Source organism: Electrona antarctica, assembly GCF_951216825.1.
Source record: "Electrona antarctica genome assembly, chromosome: 20".
NCBI lineage: Eukaryota > Metazoa > Chordata > Actinopteri > Myctophiformes > Myctophidae > Electrona > Electrona antarctica.
In genome coordinates, this window is record NC_136801.1 from 27,100,380 (window position 1) to 27,114,483 (window position 14,104).

Below are 14,104 nucleotides of genomic sequence, written 5' to 3' on the forward strand. Positions count from 1 at the left end.
TGTGTTGAGATGATGTTTAGGTATAATAAGGTTAAAAGGTAGAAGTGTTAAATCTCATGTTGGAGAACACACAGATACTTTAAACAGCCAAAGACACAAAGTACTATATTCTGATAGTAATCATTGCTAGACTAGTGTTTGATCAGTAACAGGGGTTTCCCTGTCTCTGCAGCTCTTTAGTGAATTTTCAGGTTGAGATACGAATTTTATCCAATCAGAAGAGAGAACTCAGAGGATACAAAATGAACAAGTGATGACACAAAGAAACGAGAAGACAAAATTGGAATGGGAACACTATAAAATTGAAGCTGATAAATGGGTAGTATTTGGGTACTCTCCTGGACCTTATTTGTTGGAAATAGCAACCCACCTGAAAAGGTATTTGTTTATTAGTTAGAATCCAACTCCTGTCATGTCGTGCAGGTCTCTCCTGTCCTAGTTTCCCGGGTCTCTCTACTCTCCAGCATGAAATTCCAAAATAAAATAATCTTACAAAAGAAACTGTGTTCAGGAGCCACAACATTATTATTATTATTATTATTACATGTGCTGTAACATAAGACGTGCAAAGTTCGACTGGCATCCACTGAGTCCGTTTATAGTTGTTATGATGGGTGAAGGTTCCTGAATGACTGGCTGATATATTTGGGATAGAGTAGAGTGTAGACTATCACAACTTATTCACAGTCATTTGACCCTGGTGTAGAGTGCAGGCTCAGGCTGGGTTTCTTAGGCTGTAGGTGAACTCTCTGAACTTTAGGGTCTTGGATAATACAAGATATTCAAAATATGGCTATATTACCACAAGCATCACAGTTGACTGAGATATTTAACGTTTTAGACATATCTACAATATATTTCCACATTTCATTATGATGACAGTATGCCCACAACAAAAATATATTTGTTATGTTTGCGTAAATACTATATTACATTAAAAAGTACATTTTATATGACTTATATGAGGCAGGTTTTTGGAAATCCAATTTTGGACAAAAAGGAAACTGAACACTAAAAAAAAAAACACCTGCAAACAGCATTAATTTTTCAGAGCTTTATTTTGTAAACTGATCATGTAAAACGTTAGGCGTTATCATGCATTGTATTGTATCTGTATGAAAGTACTGTATGTCAGTTGGAGGTGTGTGTGTCTTAGTAGATAAGAGCCTTGCAGTCCCCTCTTGGCTTGTTTATCTTGTCATAGTTCTTGCTAATGATGTCATGCAGCACAGCCTTCGGGACAGCAAAAAGAACAAACATTATATTACACAGAAGCATAGACTGAGAGGAAGACAGACCGAAATAGAGAAACAGATTAAAGCAAAAGAACGAGAGATATACGGCCGGAAAGATAAGGACACTGCAACAGACGTAGAGATGGAGAGAGCGAGAGAGCGATACAGCAAGAAAGGAGGGGCAGGGCAGTGAAACAGAGGGAGAAAGAGAGAGGAGGGGTGCCAGTCCTTTCATCACAGCCTACACTGCTCTGCATCGTACATTAGCAGCATCAAAACCCAGGAATACAATAGGGAGCAGATGGAGACAGAATTGTGATTAATGGACAGAAGATGGAGCTCCAATCAATCAGCATGTTGGCACAGCAATTAGCCCAATTATCTTTTGAAAATCTATTAAAATTGTGTGTGTGGCTTCCACTGTGTGGCTTCCATCCAGTTCCCAAAGTGTATATTATGCAAAGTGGATCACGATTCCAAATATGTACAGGTTCCCTGTTGTACATCTTGAAAGTCACATAATCAGTGTAGTGTAGCATCTGTGCAAGCTTTGATAGTGAAAAACTATAGCCGATGCCGATCTACAAGCTCACAATCTATGTCCTTGCATAAAGGCGCCATATAAATGCAACATTTACCATGTATAGAGGGTATGCGCGTGACATCATCATCATACCCGGAAGTTATGCAGGAACAGAGGACAGAAAACTACTTTCTGTCCTTGACAGCCCATACATCCAATACAAAACGTTTTATCTGTATTGTATTAAACAACGTTAAACTCACTTTGCCACTCGATTTGCCATTGACTTTATGCATGCGCATTGCGCATACCCTCTATTTATTTACCATTTAACGTGTTGCACAGTGCACCGTGGCATTGTGAGCTTGAATATCTGCTATTTTTACAGAATGTTCGACTTTGTCCGCCTATTATGATATGCCAAAAAGAAGGCACACTACAGTTCCTGCTTAAGGAGCTTCAACTTTTAGAACATTATGCAAGTAATAATAAAAAGAATAGTAACACATAAAAGATAAACTTTGCAACGAGACGTGATATATAATGGTGAACATGTATGTCTTACGTATGCATTTCGGATCTCCAGGACTACAAGACGAAGCTCAGAGTATTGGTACTGATCCAGTTCATGTACCAACTGTCTGTAGTCTCCCTAAAATACAAGCATGGCATTCAATCAAATAATCATATGTTTACATAGCTCTGTAACTAGTCAGTCATGTTCTTCAATACAGATGAAATAAAGTGCTTTCATAATCAAATGAAAAGGTAAATGCACATATAGATGGTGAATGCATCATACATTTCATTGATCTCATTCTGCATACATAGTATACACTATACAGTACACACACACGCAAATACACACATTTGTACAGACATGCTCTCTTGAAGCTATAATTAGCACCATGTGATACTCTTATCAACTATCTCTCACACACACACACACACACACACACACACACACACACACACACACACACACACACACACACACACACACACACACACACACACACACACACACACACACACACACACACACACACACACACACACACACACACACACACACACACACACACACACACACACACACACACACACACACACACACTGGGACACTGACCACATGGGGTTGTTTGGCGGCCTTGGCCACAGCATCTCCTCTCTCACTGTAGTATCTGACAAAAAATATATATATTATTAAAAACAAAGAATTAACCCTCATTGAAATACCAAATGGAAACAATATTCTACTCGATTGTTTACTCCACTTGCTTACTTTGAGATCTGAGTCTGGAATCCCTCGATCTTGGTGCGTGTGTTGGTCAGAACCTCAAACACTTTTTCCTGTTGGAGGACACACAGATATACTTTAAACAGCCAAAGACACAAAGCACTAGAGAACCAAGCTTCTGTTTCACTTCCACTGAACAGAAGATGTGAGATCAAAGTGGAACGTTGTTCTGCAAGTATCAGCCCACACTCTTACCGTTAATCAACAGTAAAGGTCCCTGCACACAGAGCATGTTTTTCGGATTTTTAGCAGCGTTTCTTTTTTCTGCACAAAATTAAATGATTTCTTAAGGATGTCACACTCATTACCGACTAGAAGGGGTTGCGAGATGGCTCAATTATTTTTCTAACCCAGGAAAGAGATTTAAAAAAATAGGCATTTTTCAACAGACTACGAATTGAAATATGAACTTGAACTTGAAAACAAACACGGAGGAAATATGTATCCTTGGAGTATAATCACCCCAAGCTTTACAATACATAATATAATAATAATGATTTATGATACCAAGCTTTATACGAATGCCATCTGCTATGACTCTGCTTTGTTTCTTCCCCACTTTTTGCAAAGACACATTATAGCAAAATACATTCTTCTGGGGAACTTTGTGGGAGCCAATCAAAGTTGAGAAGGCCTGGTATGAAATCCGAGCTTGTGGGATGTCCAACTAGCAGGCCCGAATTAACAATGGAGATTAGTGGCGCTTAAAGGGACATTTCACTGCTGGAAGAAACTGCAGTCACTCAATGTTAATAGTATTTGTAGTAGATAACAGTAGCACAATTTGAAATTTGCACCCTATGGCCAGAAAAATAATGAAGTCAGCTGTGTGTTGGATTGCTGAATTCCTACAATGCCCATAATGCTTTAGTGCACTTCCCCTCCTTGTGGAGAGGGGGGAGGCTGCATGGAGGTGTGACCACATTTTCATGACAGGCTTTTGGTCATGACTAAAATATTACAAAAAAAAAACACACATCAAAACCACAGGAAAGTGTTTGTGTCCTAAACATCATTAGCTCTGGTTCCTTCCCTGTGTGCGAGACTATTTCAAATAGGTACAGCTGTTGCTTACTTGCTTCCATCAAAACCATATTCATAGGTAACCGATTTCGATGTAATGCAATACAGGAACCCCCGCTAGTGTTTTTGGTCGTCCAACAGTTTCTTAACCACTCGGTGGGAGGAGACTGAAAAATAGCAGATCCAGTCGGGGAGCAGCGGCGATAGTGCTGGCGGTGCACTGAACGCACTCGCGTTCATGCACTGGGTGAGCAAACGCAAAAAGTTGACACTTTTTCTTGATTGTGTTACACACGCGCGAGTCGCATGCACGAACAGGGCCTTTTGATTTTGTGTAGTGCCAGGGCCTTCGGAGGGGTCACTGCTAAATAAGTTAAAAAAATGACCGAAGTTCATTGCTTTCACCAAATTAGCATCACCAATCAATCACTCACCTGTACGGCCACTCCAAAATTATCACCGTCTTCAATTTTAGGAATGTTTAGCTGCACCCACATAGAGACCTACAGTAACAGGGCAAACAATTATTTTCAAGATACGGTTTTTAGGCATTCCTGTTTGTTACTGAGGCAGTGTGCAGAGAGAAGGAATGGCATGTACTAACACTAACTCTGGAGGGGGGAAATCAGACCTTTGTTATGTGGTTGGTTGTACTGTACCTTAACAGGTCTGTGTAGCCGTTTATAAACCTATGGCTCTATCTATGGTACATACAGGCCTAATTACAGTTTATGAGATTATGAAAATATAATCAAATATTGATTGATCTGTGTTGGAGATGAGATGGAATCATACTGTATTTAAATGTGAATTAATAGTTGCTTTATTTAAAGATAATGCAGCATCTAGGTAGTACAGTATTGCCCCAGTATTAATTAACTGCATGTTGATACGGTGTAAATGTGTCATGCACGTATAAGCCAAATCAATTCCTTGTACATGATGTCAAAGAGACAACAGAAACAACAGACTCACCGTATTGAGTTTCTCCTTCAGGGTGTGGATCTGTGGATTGACCTCTTTCAGAAGACTCTCCACGCGCTCGTTACAGCAGACAGGACCACATGGAGGGCCTGTAGGATCAGTCAAACCCACGCCATTTGCAATATAGATTAATTGAGCCGAGCAGTAATGACCTGGAGCAGTTTCTTGAGCTGAAAAGTTCTGCTTTTCAGCTCGACCCAAAAGAGAAATGTGGCATCTACCCAAACATACAAAAATATATGAATTTTCACTTAAAACCTATTTCAATAATAGTGAAAACAACTGATCTACAAGCTCACAACGCATCACCATCTATCTCCCCCCCCCATTCTGAAATTGTTTTGAATTCATAGTTCCCCCCCCTCCCCCCTATAAATTGTAATTATTTAATTACAATTTAATTTAATTTTAAGTTATGTTGTTGGTTAGTGGTTACTAAGAATAAAATATTTACTCAGGACCCATACAAATGGGAAATGGGGTTGCGAGTCTTGCGACCAAAACATGGGTCCCAACCCATTGTTGGGAACCCCTGCCCTAGAGGGTATTCTTTTTTTTTTTAGTGTGTTTTTTTTGTGGCTTTCGCCTTTTTATTTTATATATTTTATGGAGGGACAGACAGTAGGCTGACAGGAAATGGGGAGAGAGATGGGGGGGAAGACATGCAGTAAAGGCCGTCGGGATCGGGAGTCGAACCCGCGGCACACTGCCAGACTGGATTACCAGCCAAGGTGCCTGGACCACTGAGCCATGGCCCAGGCCTAGAGGGTATTCTTTCATGTGATTGTGTGGGCACACTGGGCAGTGATGCATCCAAGAACGCCTGCAGATGTGTAATGATTTTATTATTCATGCTTTCATGACACAACCTGTGTGTGCTTTGTGAAAGGTGGTCTCTTTCAGTGTATACAATATTATAAACACAAGCAATACATTTGAAGTGGTTCACTAAAACTCCTTGGTTACTAGTTCAGCAGCCGGGCTCATAGAACAAGTCTAGGATGCTTAACAGAGGACAAAACGTTGTTTAGTAGATACTCATAATAATGCCATGATGATACATTATAGTATACTGTACAACATCTTTGAATTAGCTGATTTATGAAACATATTTTAATCCTATCACCTATTATCACATGTAGTAGCTGTAGAGTGCCCTAGACTTTCATTTTCATTGTCTCAAATTACCTTTTTTCTAGCCGTTATCAGAAACGGAAAGTATAGCATTCTATTCCTTTTATTAAAAAAAGAAAATTGTGGTCAAAAGATCAATGTTACGATGAGCCATGCAGCTCAACTATGAACAACCATAGGTTGCCCTTGTTGGACTTTTTCCAATTCATTTCAAATTCAATAGAGATGGTTATCGAACGGAAGCAATCAGGTCGAGTGGCATATTTACTGTATAAAGTGGATATTCCTCTCCTGTTTTTTCCTTCCTTCCGTGTTTCACTGAGCATCAGGCATCTGTTTTATAATGGTCTCTATCTCGCCACGAGAGATTTATGAAATGTGCATTTGTGAGTTATACCCTTGGGGTCTATATCGAAAAACCACTGTTTTCTGTCCAGAGATGAAAACTACCGTTTGCAGGAAACTGCGATCACATGGGACATATCAACAGGGGTCCCCTTGTTTGATGAAGGAACAGCTATGCAGTGTTTCAGAACCACCACATGGGATATGAATAAATAAAATGAAAAGATCATCTTTCATATCTGTTCAGTTACCTGCATCCTCGTCTTCTTTATCGCCGTCCTTGTCTTTCTTGCCCTCTTTAGCCTCCCTCTGTTGCACAGAGACATGTTAAATGGTGCTTTTATATAGCACCTTTATGCAAAGCGCTTTACAGTGATTGTGCATTACATTCACCCATTCACACACACACACACATTCACACACCGATGGCAGAGGAAACCATGCAAGGCACCTTATCCACACTAACTCTAACTCATATGATTTCCATGTTACCCTAAAAAATAACATGCAGTAATCCTGGTCTTTAAAACTACCTCCCCCTGGCCAGGTGGGAGTAGTTGATTTCCCCGCCTGATGGAGGGGAAAGGAACTCGTTGGAATAACGTGTTCCTTCCTTCCACACGCTACGTCCAGCCGGGGAAACTCCCCCCTGTCAGGTGAAAAGAAGCAGCTTGAACTCCTCATGCATAGAAGGAAGCATGAGGTCAGTCCACTGCCCTCCCCAGGTTGGCAGAGGAAGTGTAGCACCCAGGATTACATTAGATAATTGACACTGGGAAAAATGTAGGGAAAACAAAAAAGATTTCCATGTTGCCATAAATTAGTAACTATTTTATAAAAGCCGTAACTCACTACTTAGTACTTACTGACCATATTGTGATTATATCACACCTAAAGGGGATAAACAACACCCCTTAGCTGTGATATAATGTAATGACAACCATGGCCTATTGCTTGCTGTGTAGAATTATAACTAATTTAAGAAAAATATCTAAATATATGCAACTGGAAAATAGGTAGTCTATTGCTTGAAGATATGTAAAACCCTTCATCAACATCCTGTCAGTTGTTTATTAACTAGAAAGGAGACTCTCAAAGGAACTTGAAAATAATAGTGTAAAACATTATGTCCATTTTCATTGTAGGCTACCTAGCTAACAGAGGTTTATTTGACAGTGTAGTTTATATTGTTTCCGAGGGCATGTACATTCAGGTGAGTCGTTTACAGTCCGAAACCAGCCTATTAGAGAGGTTCAATAATAACGAACCATTTTATATGTCCCCTTTTAAAAACCAACACTGTTTCGTATAGGGGCCATATAGAACCATTTTCAAATAAAAAGTGGCCTTCTAAAATAAGTAATATTAAAGTAACTGAATACAGTGGCGTATCCAGGAATTACGTTTTGGCCAGGCAAGATATGTTAATTGTCGTCTCCCCGCGCACAATCGTAAGTTTTCAAAGAGATATACCTGCCAGACGAGTGGGATACAAAGGCTGAAAGGCATGCATTTACATTCCAATGGGTGATTGAGGGTCGCACTCTACCGCAACGGCCAATCAGCTGTCCATTTTAATAGTTCTCATGACTTGTTTTTGTCCTCTTTTTTCTCATTGTATGGATTTTGGCCAGGCCAGAAATGGATTTGGACAGGCGGCCGCCTGCCCTCGCCTTATTGTAGATAGGCCTCTGACTGAATAGCCTACCCTACAAGAGCTGATAATTATGAGGCTTACCTCCTCCTTCTTGCACTTGGCTTCTTCCTTAGCTGGGTCTGGTAATGGGATGTCCAATGGAGCCTTAATGGACGCCAGGTCTTCAATGGTGAAAGATGTCTAGTGTGGACAGAAAAATATTATCAGCTTCCGTCCAGTGTATATTCCTAAAGGTTTCATAAGAATCTCCCAAAATGGCGATAATTGATTGATTGAAATATTTATTAACAGAATTACAGTACATTTCAAGCACAACTCAATACAAAGACTGTTAACTGTGAGTGGACGACCCAATAAAGCATTACACTTGTTTACAAGAGCGTCCACCTTGTACAATTCATCAGGTAAGATAAGATGAGGTTCTTATTGGATACTAGCAGTAAAATAGTGGTGTTTTACTACATTACTGCCTGGCTGATAACGATTAACAGGTGGATCGCAGGTGCAATGAAACAACCTTCAACAGCATCTGAAGCTCTTCAATCTTCTGAGGGAAAAAAGTTGAAACCAGAGCTTGTGCCTGTAATGAAACAAACACCATTAGGTAAATAAATAAAATGTTCTAAGATTGATTGAAATATTTATTAACAGTTTGCAGAATTACAGTACATTTCAAGCACAAACTCAATACAAAGACTGTTAACTGTGAGTGGACGACCCAATTAAGCATTACACTTGTTTACAAGAGGGTCCACCATGATCAAAACATTTAGAGACGTACAGATAGACACTTCTATATAGTCAAATAACAGAACAGGAATTCATTTACGGGGGCCAGTCGAATTGCAGCCGCCCGTAGGTGCCCTTTGAGAGCGGTTTTGAAGGAGTCAAGGGATTCACATGTTGGTAGGGCGTTCCACATTTTGGTGGCATAGGAGCGAAAATAATTTAGTCCCTCGTTTGTGCCGAATCTGGGTTGTACATGGTTTGTTGCACTCCCTCTGGTGTTTTGGGTGTGGAATTCGTTAACATTAAGGAAGTATTTAGACAGGTACATGGGAATCTTGGTGGTGTATCGAATCTTGTGGACCAGACCCATTGCAAGATGCTGTACTCTGTCGTCGACCCCATTCCAGCCTGTCAAAGTGTGTAGGGGTGAGGTGGGTTCGGGGGGTGAGGCCAAGTAGGAGGAGCCAAGTAGGAGGAGATTAATCAAGAAGGGATAATTTTGTCACTTAAGTTACTCATACAGGTTGGTACAAGTAGCAACAACTTGGTGGAACATGGATGGACAGACAAACATACAAATAAATATAGATTCCCCCAAATAACCAAATTACCTCTTTGGTAAGGCGCTGGCTGAAGTCATCAAACTGTAAAATGACATGAAGATGATAAAAAATATCCTTGTTAGCATGGTATATGTAGCTATAGGCCTATACTTATATTGTCATTTTCATACACAGTCGCCACAAATGCATGAAATCCAATCAGACGTCCTCACACAATAAAGGATTGGATAACAGACAGACAGAGACAGGTCTATCAAACAGATAGCTCTGGTCCATAGCCCTAATGCCCTTGCATGCATTAGAGCTATGGACCAGAGCTATCAGACAGACAGACAGACCGACTGACTGACTGACCAAAGCCTTCACATATCATTTTCCATCTGATTGTATGATAACGGTCACGTTTATTCGTTCAGACGCCTGCCCTGCATCATGGTAGCCTAACCTATGAGCTATGACTATTCTACGCCTATCAGAATAGAGCTACCGTTTAAGGGCTGATGCATGCACCAGAGATTAAAATCAATGTTTCAAAAGTTCCAATTTTGCCTGCAACAAACCAGTAGCTCACACTCACAGTCACTATGGTCACACATGGCACATGTACACAGTCAGATCCGCTCACCTGCTTCTTCGATTCTGGTCGAATAGCTAAGGAAGCCATCTCGTTTTTGGATGTGGATAATCCAAATGTAAATGTATCTTTTGAAACAGTCCAAGAAAAATACGCGTTTCTCCTCAATTTTACGTCATGCACGACACGTAAAGGTTAAGTTATTCAGTATAAAAGTGACAATGAAAGGCTAGACTTTCAAGAAGTTCCGTACTGTCTTTCCAGTTTCCATCTTTGAGTGGTCTGGTGCATTGTGGGATTTGTAGTTGATGTTTGTTTATTTTCGTGAACTACTCGTCTCAAACACTCACTGTATAAAAACAAAAACAATTGGGCTACTCATTCAGCTATGCATGATGATAACTTAATTATTATTATGTCAAATAGAAACAGTGATTTCTAAATTCTAAACTAGGTGTTTTTTGTTTCATACGCAAAACACTTTACACGTAAAACCTGCTGCAGTTCTAACTATGTACTGTAGGCGGGGTGCTTCTCCTTATTGAGTTTTTACACTCATTATGTTCTTTTGGCATTGCAAGGGTCAAAGTTATAAGTGGCATCTCTTGGGCTTCTAGCTATATCTTCAGTACAATGGCACAATGTTTTTTTTTTAACTCATCCATCTGAAAAATGGTCAGTAACATATTAAGTGCCTAATTAAATTTAACAAATAAATAAAACAAATAAACAAACAAACAAATTATTATACATTATTTATTCAATATTTATATTCCCCCGTATGGACTTTTGATTAGTGTATATACATCATACCTTACTGTACAAGTCAAAGTATCTATCATGTCAACAACTTTATTGTTACCTTAATACTGTAACTGCCTTTTGTCACATGGGACAATAGTTGGACTCGCTGGCTAAGGACAGGTCTAAGACAAATAGAAAAAAAATGTACAACGCCCTTGAAACCACCCTTTGTAAACTAAATCCAAAATCAATCACACTGTACATCAATCATAATGTCATATTATTAATATCCAGTCAGGGTTAAGTGTGAATATTCAAGCAGAGGAACAGCATTTACAGATCATTCAGGCACAGACCTCCGGCTCCTGGCCTGGGCCAACCGTTTTATCATATTGTATCGACTATAATTAATTGCAATTAATTTGGATACATGTTATCAATGACCACAATGGAAATAAGCTTTTGGGCTTTTTACAGATTTACAAATATGTTCATATATGCATTTTTGTCAATAAAACCCTAAATCAGTCAATCAATCAATTAATAATCACTCTTATACATATTTCTGCTGTTATTCATTTCTGGGTATTTGTTGAGAATTATTCTGGGCTAAACGGATGAGATGGGGAAAGAAAATAGATAGACACTGACAGACAATGACATACAGATTTATTTCAATAACAGCATCTTTGTCATCATCTTTGGTGTGTCATTTAAGCATGTTCTACAATCTACAGTTCCTGTATTTTACCTGACAAAGGCTTGTAAGGTTACAGACTGACCCATTGCACTGACACTTCTGTCAATATGTGCTTATGTCACAAGTCACAACCATAGACTGTAGGTCACCAGTTTAAGCTTCACTGCATTGGCTTCCGGTTGTTTTTAGGGTTGATTTTCATTCTAAATATGTCCCAAACCACCCCTCAGGTCTTCCACTGCCTGCCTGCTCGTTGTGCCTAAAAATGGCATCTAAAAAACACAGTGAAGCAGCTTTCTGCTTCTACGGGCCGACAGTGTGGAACAGTCCACTATACCTTCGACAGGCAGCCCCTGTAGACATTTAAAGCACAGCTCAAGACCTACTTCTACACTCTTGCTTTAAAATTCCTTGTTATTCATGTCCTCACTGTATTGCATTACTGCTATTATTTGAATGTTTTATGCCTTGCTTTTCTTTTCTTCCATTGCTCTGTAAAGCTCTGCTTTGAGCTGCATTTCATGTCATGAAAGGTGCTATACAAATAAAGTTTTATTATTATTATTAACAACAACAACAAGACCCCAATGACACATACCAGGTTCATGCAAGGAAAGGTACAAAGTGCCGTGGCAAAGTTGAATGTGGGTAAACAGTATTGCATCAGAGCAACATGACATTGTAGAACACGTGCAGACTGACAGTAGATAGTAGAATATACAAAGCCCATTAATGAATATTAAGGAAGCAGTTGCTAAATATGATGTGGAAGTGACGTGGCTCTACTGGTTCACTTACTATAGGTTTTTTGTATTTGTGTGTGTGTGTGTGTGTGTGTGTGTGTGTGTGTGTGTGTGTGTGTGTGTGTGTGTGTGTGTGTGTGTGTGTGTGTGTGTGTGTGTGTGTGTGTTTATGTAATCTTCATGCATGGTTGGCTGCTGACTCTGCTTGTCATCAGTGATCAGGGCATGAGGTCTGGAGTCTAACCAGAGACACTCACACTTTGGACTGTCACCTCTGTCTCTCCCTGTAATTATCATTTTTGTAAGCAGCAGTGCTGCACTGCCTGCACACACGGCTTCTTGTTCTTTCCTGCGTGCAACTTTCGCCCCATTTACACTGGCAGACAAATCTAACCTGAATCAGATCTGTGCCACATCAAGATTGAAATCTGATTGGTTTATGGTCACATGACTCATTTAAACAAATCAGATTCCAATCTGGATGCGGCTCAGATCTGATTCAGGCTGGATTTGGCTGCCAGTGTAAATGGGGCCTCAGTGCATGGTGTGCAGGGGCGGCCATAGGAATCTGGAGGCCAGTTTCGAGACCAAATTTGAGTGACATGATTATTCTTTTGATACAGGCCATGATACAGACCATGCAGTCATTACTCTCGACATTTAGGCAGCAACAACACCTCTCCTCATCCTGTCGTCCCTTCACAATAAAGTGTCTCCCCTTTACCTCCCAATGCTGCACATTTTTCCCAGGTTATTAACAGGAAATAGGTGTAACTTAACATCATGGGAGAGAGCAAGGCAGCGAGTGAGCGAGAGAGAAGGCCAAGGGTGGCACCGTGGTGGGCAGGTTGACTGACGCCTGGCCATCAGTCAGAGCGTGGAGGCCCCCTGAGGGTGGAGGCCTGTTTCAATTGAAACTGGTGAAACATAGCAAGGGCCTCCTATGATGGTGTGCATACTGTGCAATATCTAATGTGTACAATATTCAATACCTGTAAATGCAATAGCATTTGACTATTGATCTGTAAAAACGGCCATAGCCCTCATTTGTGGCAGCGGTGGCCGAACGGATTGCGGAGCGGTCTTGATACCGGAAGGTTGCCAGTTCGAATCAGCGGTGAAGTGCCCTTGAACAAGGCATTGAACCACTACGATGAAATGTTCTATGAGCAGGGCCTGGCTGGAAACAAGTTCTTGAGCTTAGCCCAGATACCCTGGGTAAATATAGTAATCATTTCATTTAATTTCATCACAAAGCACATTTGTGGATATGGCCGTTATTAGCCCAAGGAGTGTTTTTTGTGCAAAGCTAATGCTTGGAATGGATTCAGAATCATGAAAACCTCCTAGTTTGACATGCTACATAAAGCATAATGAAAATGTGAACATCTTGCCTTATATAGGATGTTCATGGTGCCGGAGATTAGCTGGTAACAGACGCACGGAGTGCAAAACACTCTCTCCCCATGCCTTCGGCCTGGTGGAGACAATTAGTTAGTTATACAAATGAAAACACTCTATGGTTATGGTTGATACTAGCCTATACATTTTAAGAAGTCCAGTGATCCCTCAAATATCATCTTAAATAACTATTCAGTTGCACCGTAGCGGCCTAATTAATATCCTCATTAATTGTATTTATAGCCTATAGCTAGCTCCACCTACCTTACCTATACTGTCACCAGAGTACCGGTATCTACCGGGTAGCCTAGACCAGATATCCAGCTAAAGCTCTGCTAAACTATACCTAGTTCAATTTCTGCTGATTCTAGACTACCATGCAGAAGTTAACCCCAGTACCCTATTGCCCAATAAATATGTATTCACCTCCAGATCAGGCTCCCCAAGCC

General features: G+C 40.3%; 1 protein-coding gene across 1 annotated transcript; it reads right to left on the reverse strand.

Annotated features, from left to right (window-relative positions):
* Positions 1-1,039: 1,039 nt before the first annotated feature.
* Positions 1,040-10,362, reverse strand: psme1 (proteasome activator subunit 1). The gene is made up of 11 exons (XM_079490254.1): positions 10,119-10,362; positions 9,542-9,574; positions 8,719-8,781; positions 8,283-8,381; positions 6,796-6,853; positions 5,057-5,154; positions 4,516-4,584; positions 3,044-3,111; positions 2,888-2,942; positions 2,324-2,410; positions 1,040-1,233 (listed from the first exon to the last, which is right to left on the reverse strand). The coding sequence occupies exons 1-11, from the start codon at positions 10,155-10,157 to the stop codon at positions 1,153-1,155; spliced, it is 750 nt and encodes a 249-aa protein (XP_079346380.1). The 5' UTR covers positions 10,158-10,362; the 3' UTR covers positions 1,040-1,152.
* Positions 10,363-14,104: the final 3,742 nt, after the last annotated feature.

What these genes read in the sequence shown, in the direction of transcription:
- psme1 (XM_079490254.1), bottom strand. Translation starts at nt 10,157, where the DNA reads ATGGCTTCCTTAGCTATTCGACCAGAATCGAAGAAGCAG. An exon ending in CCAAGTGCAAGAAGGAGGAG is followed by an intron (nt 6,854 to 8,282) that starts GTAAGCCTCATA and finishes TCTGTGCAACAG; the next exon opens with AGGGAGGCTAAAGAGGGCAA. An exon ending in CCGCCAAACAACCCCATGTG is followed by an intron (nt 2,411 to 2,887) that starts GTCAGTGTCCCA and finishes CTTGTATTTTAG; the next exon opens with GGAGACTACAGACAGTTGGT.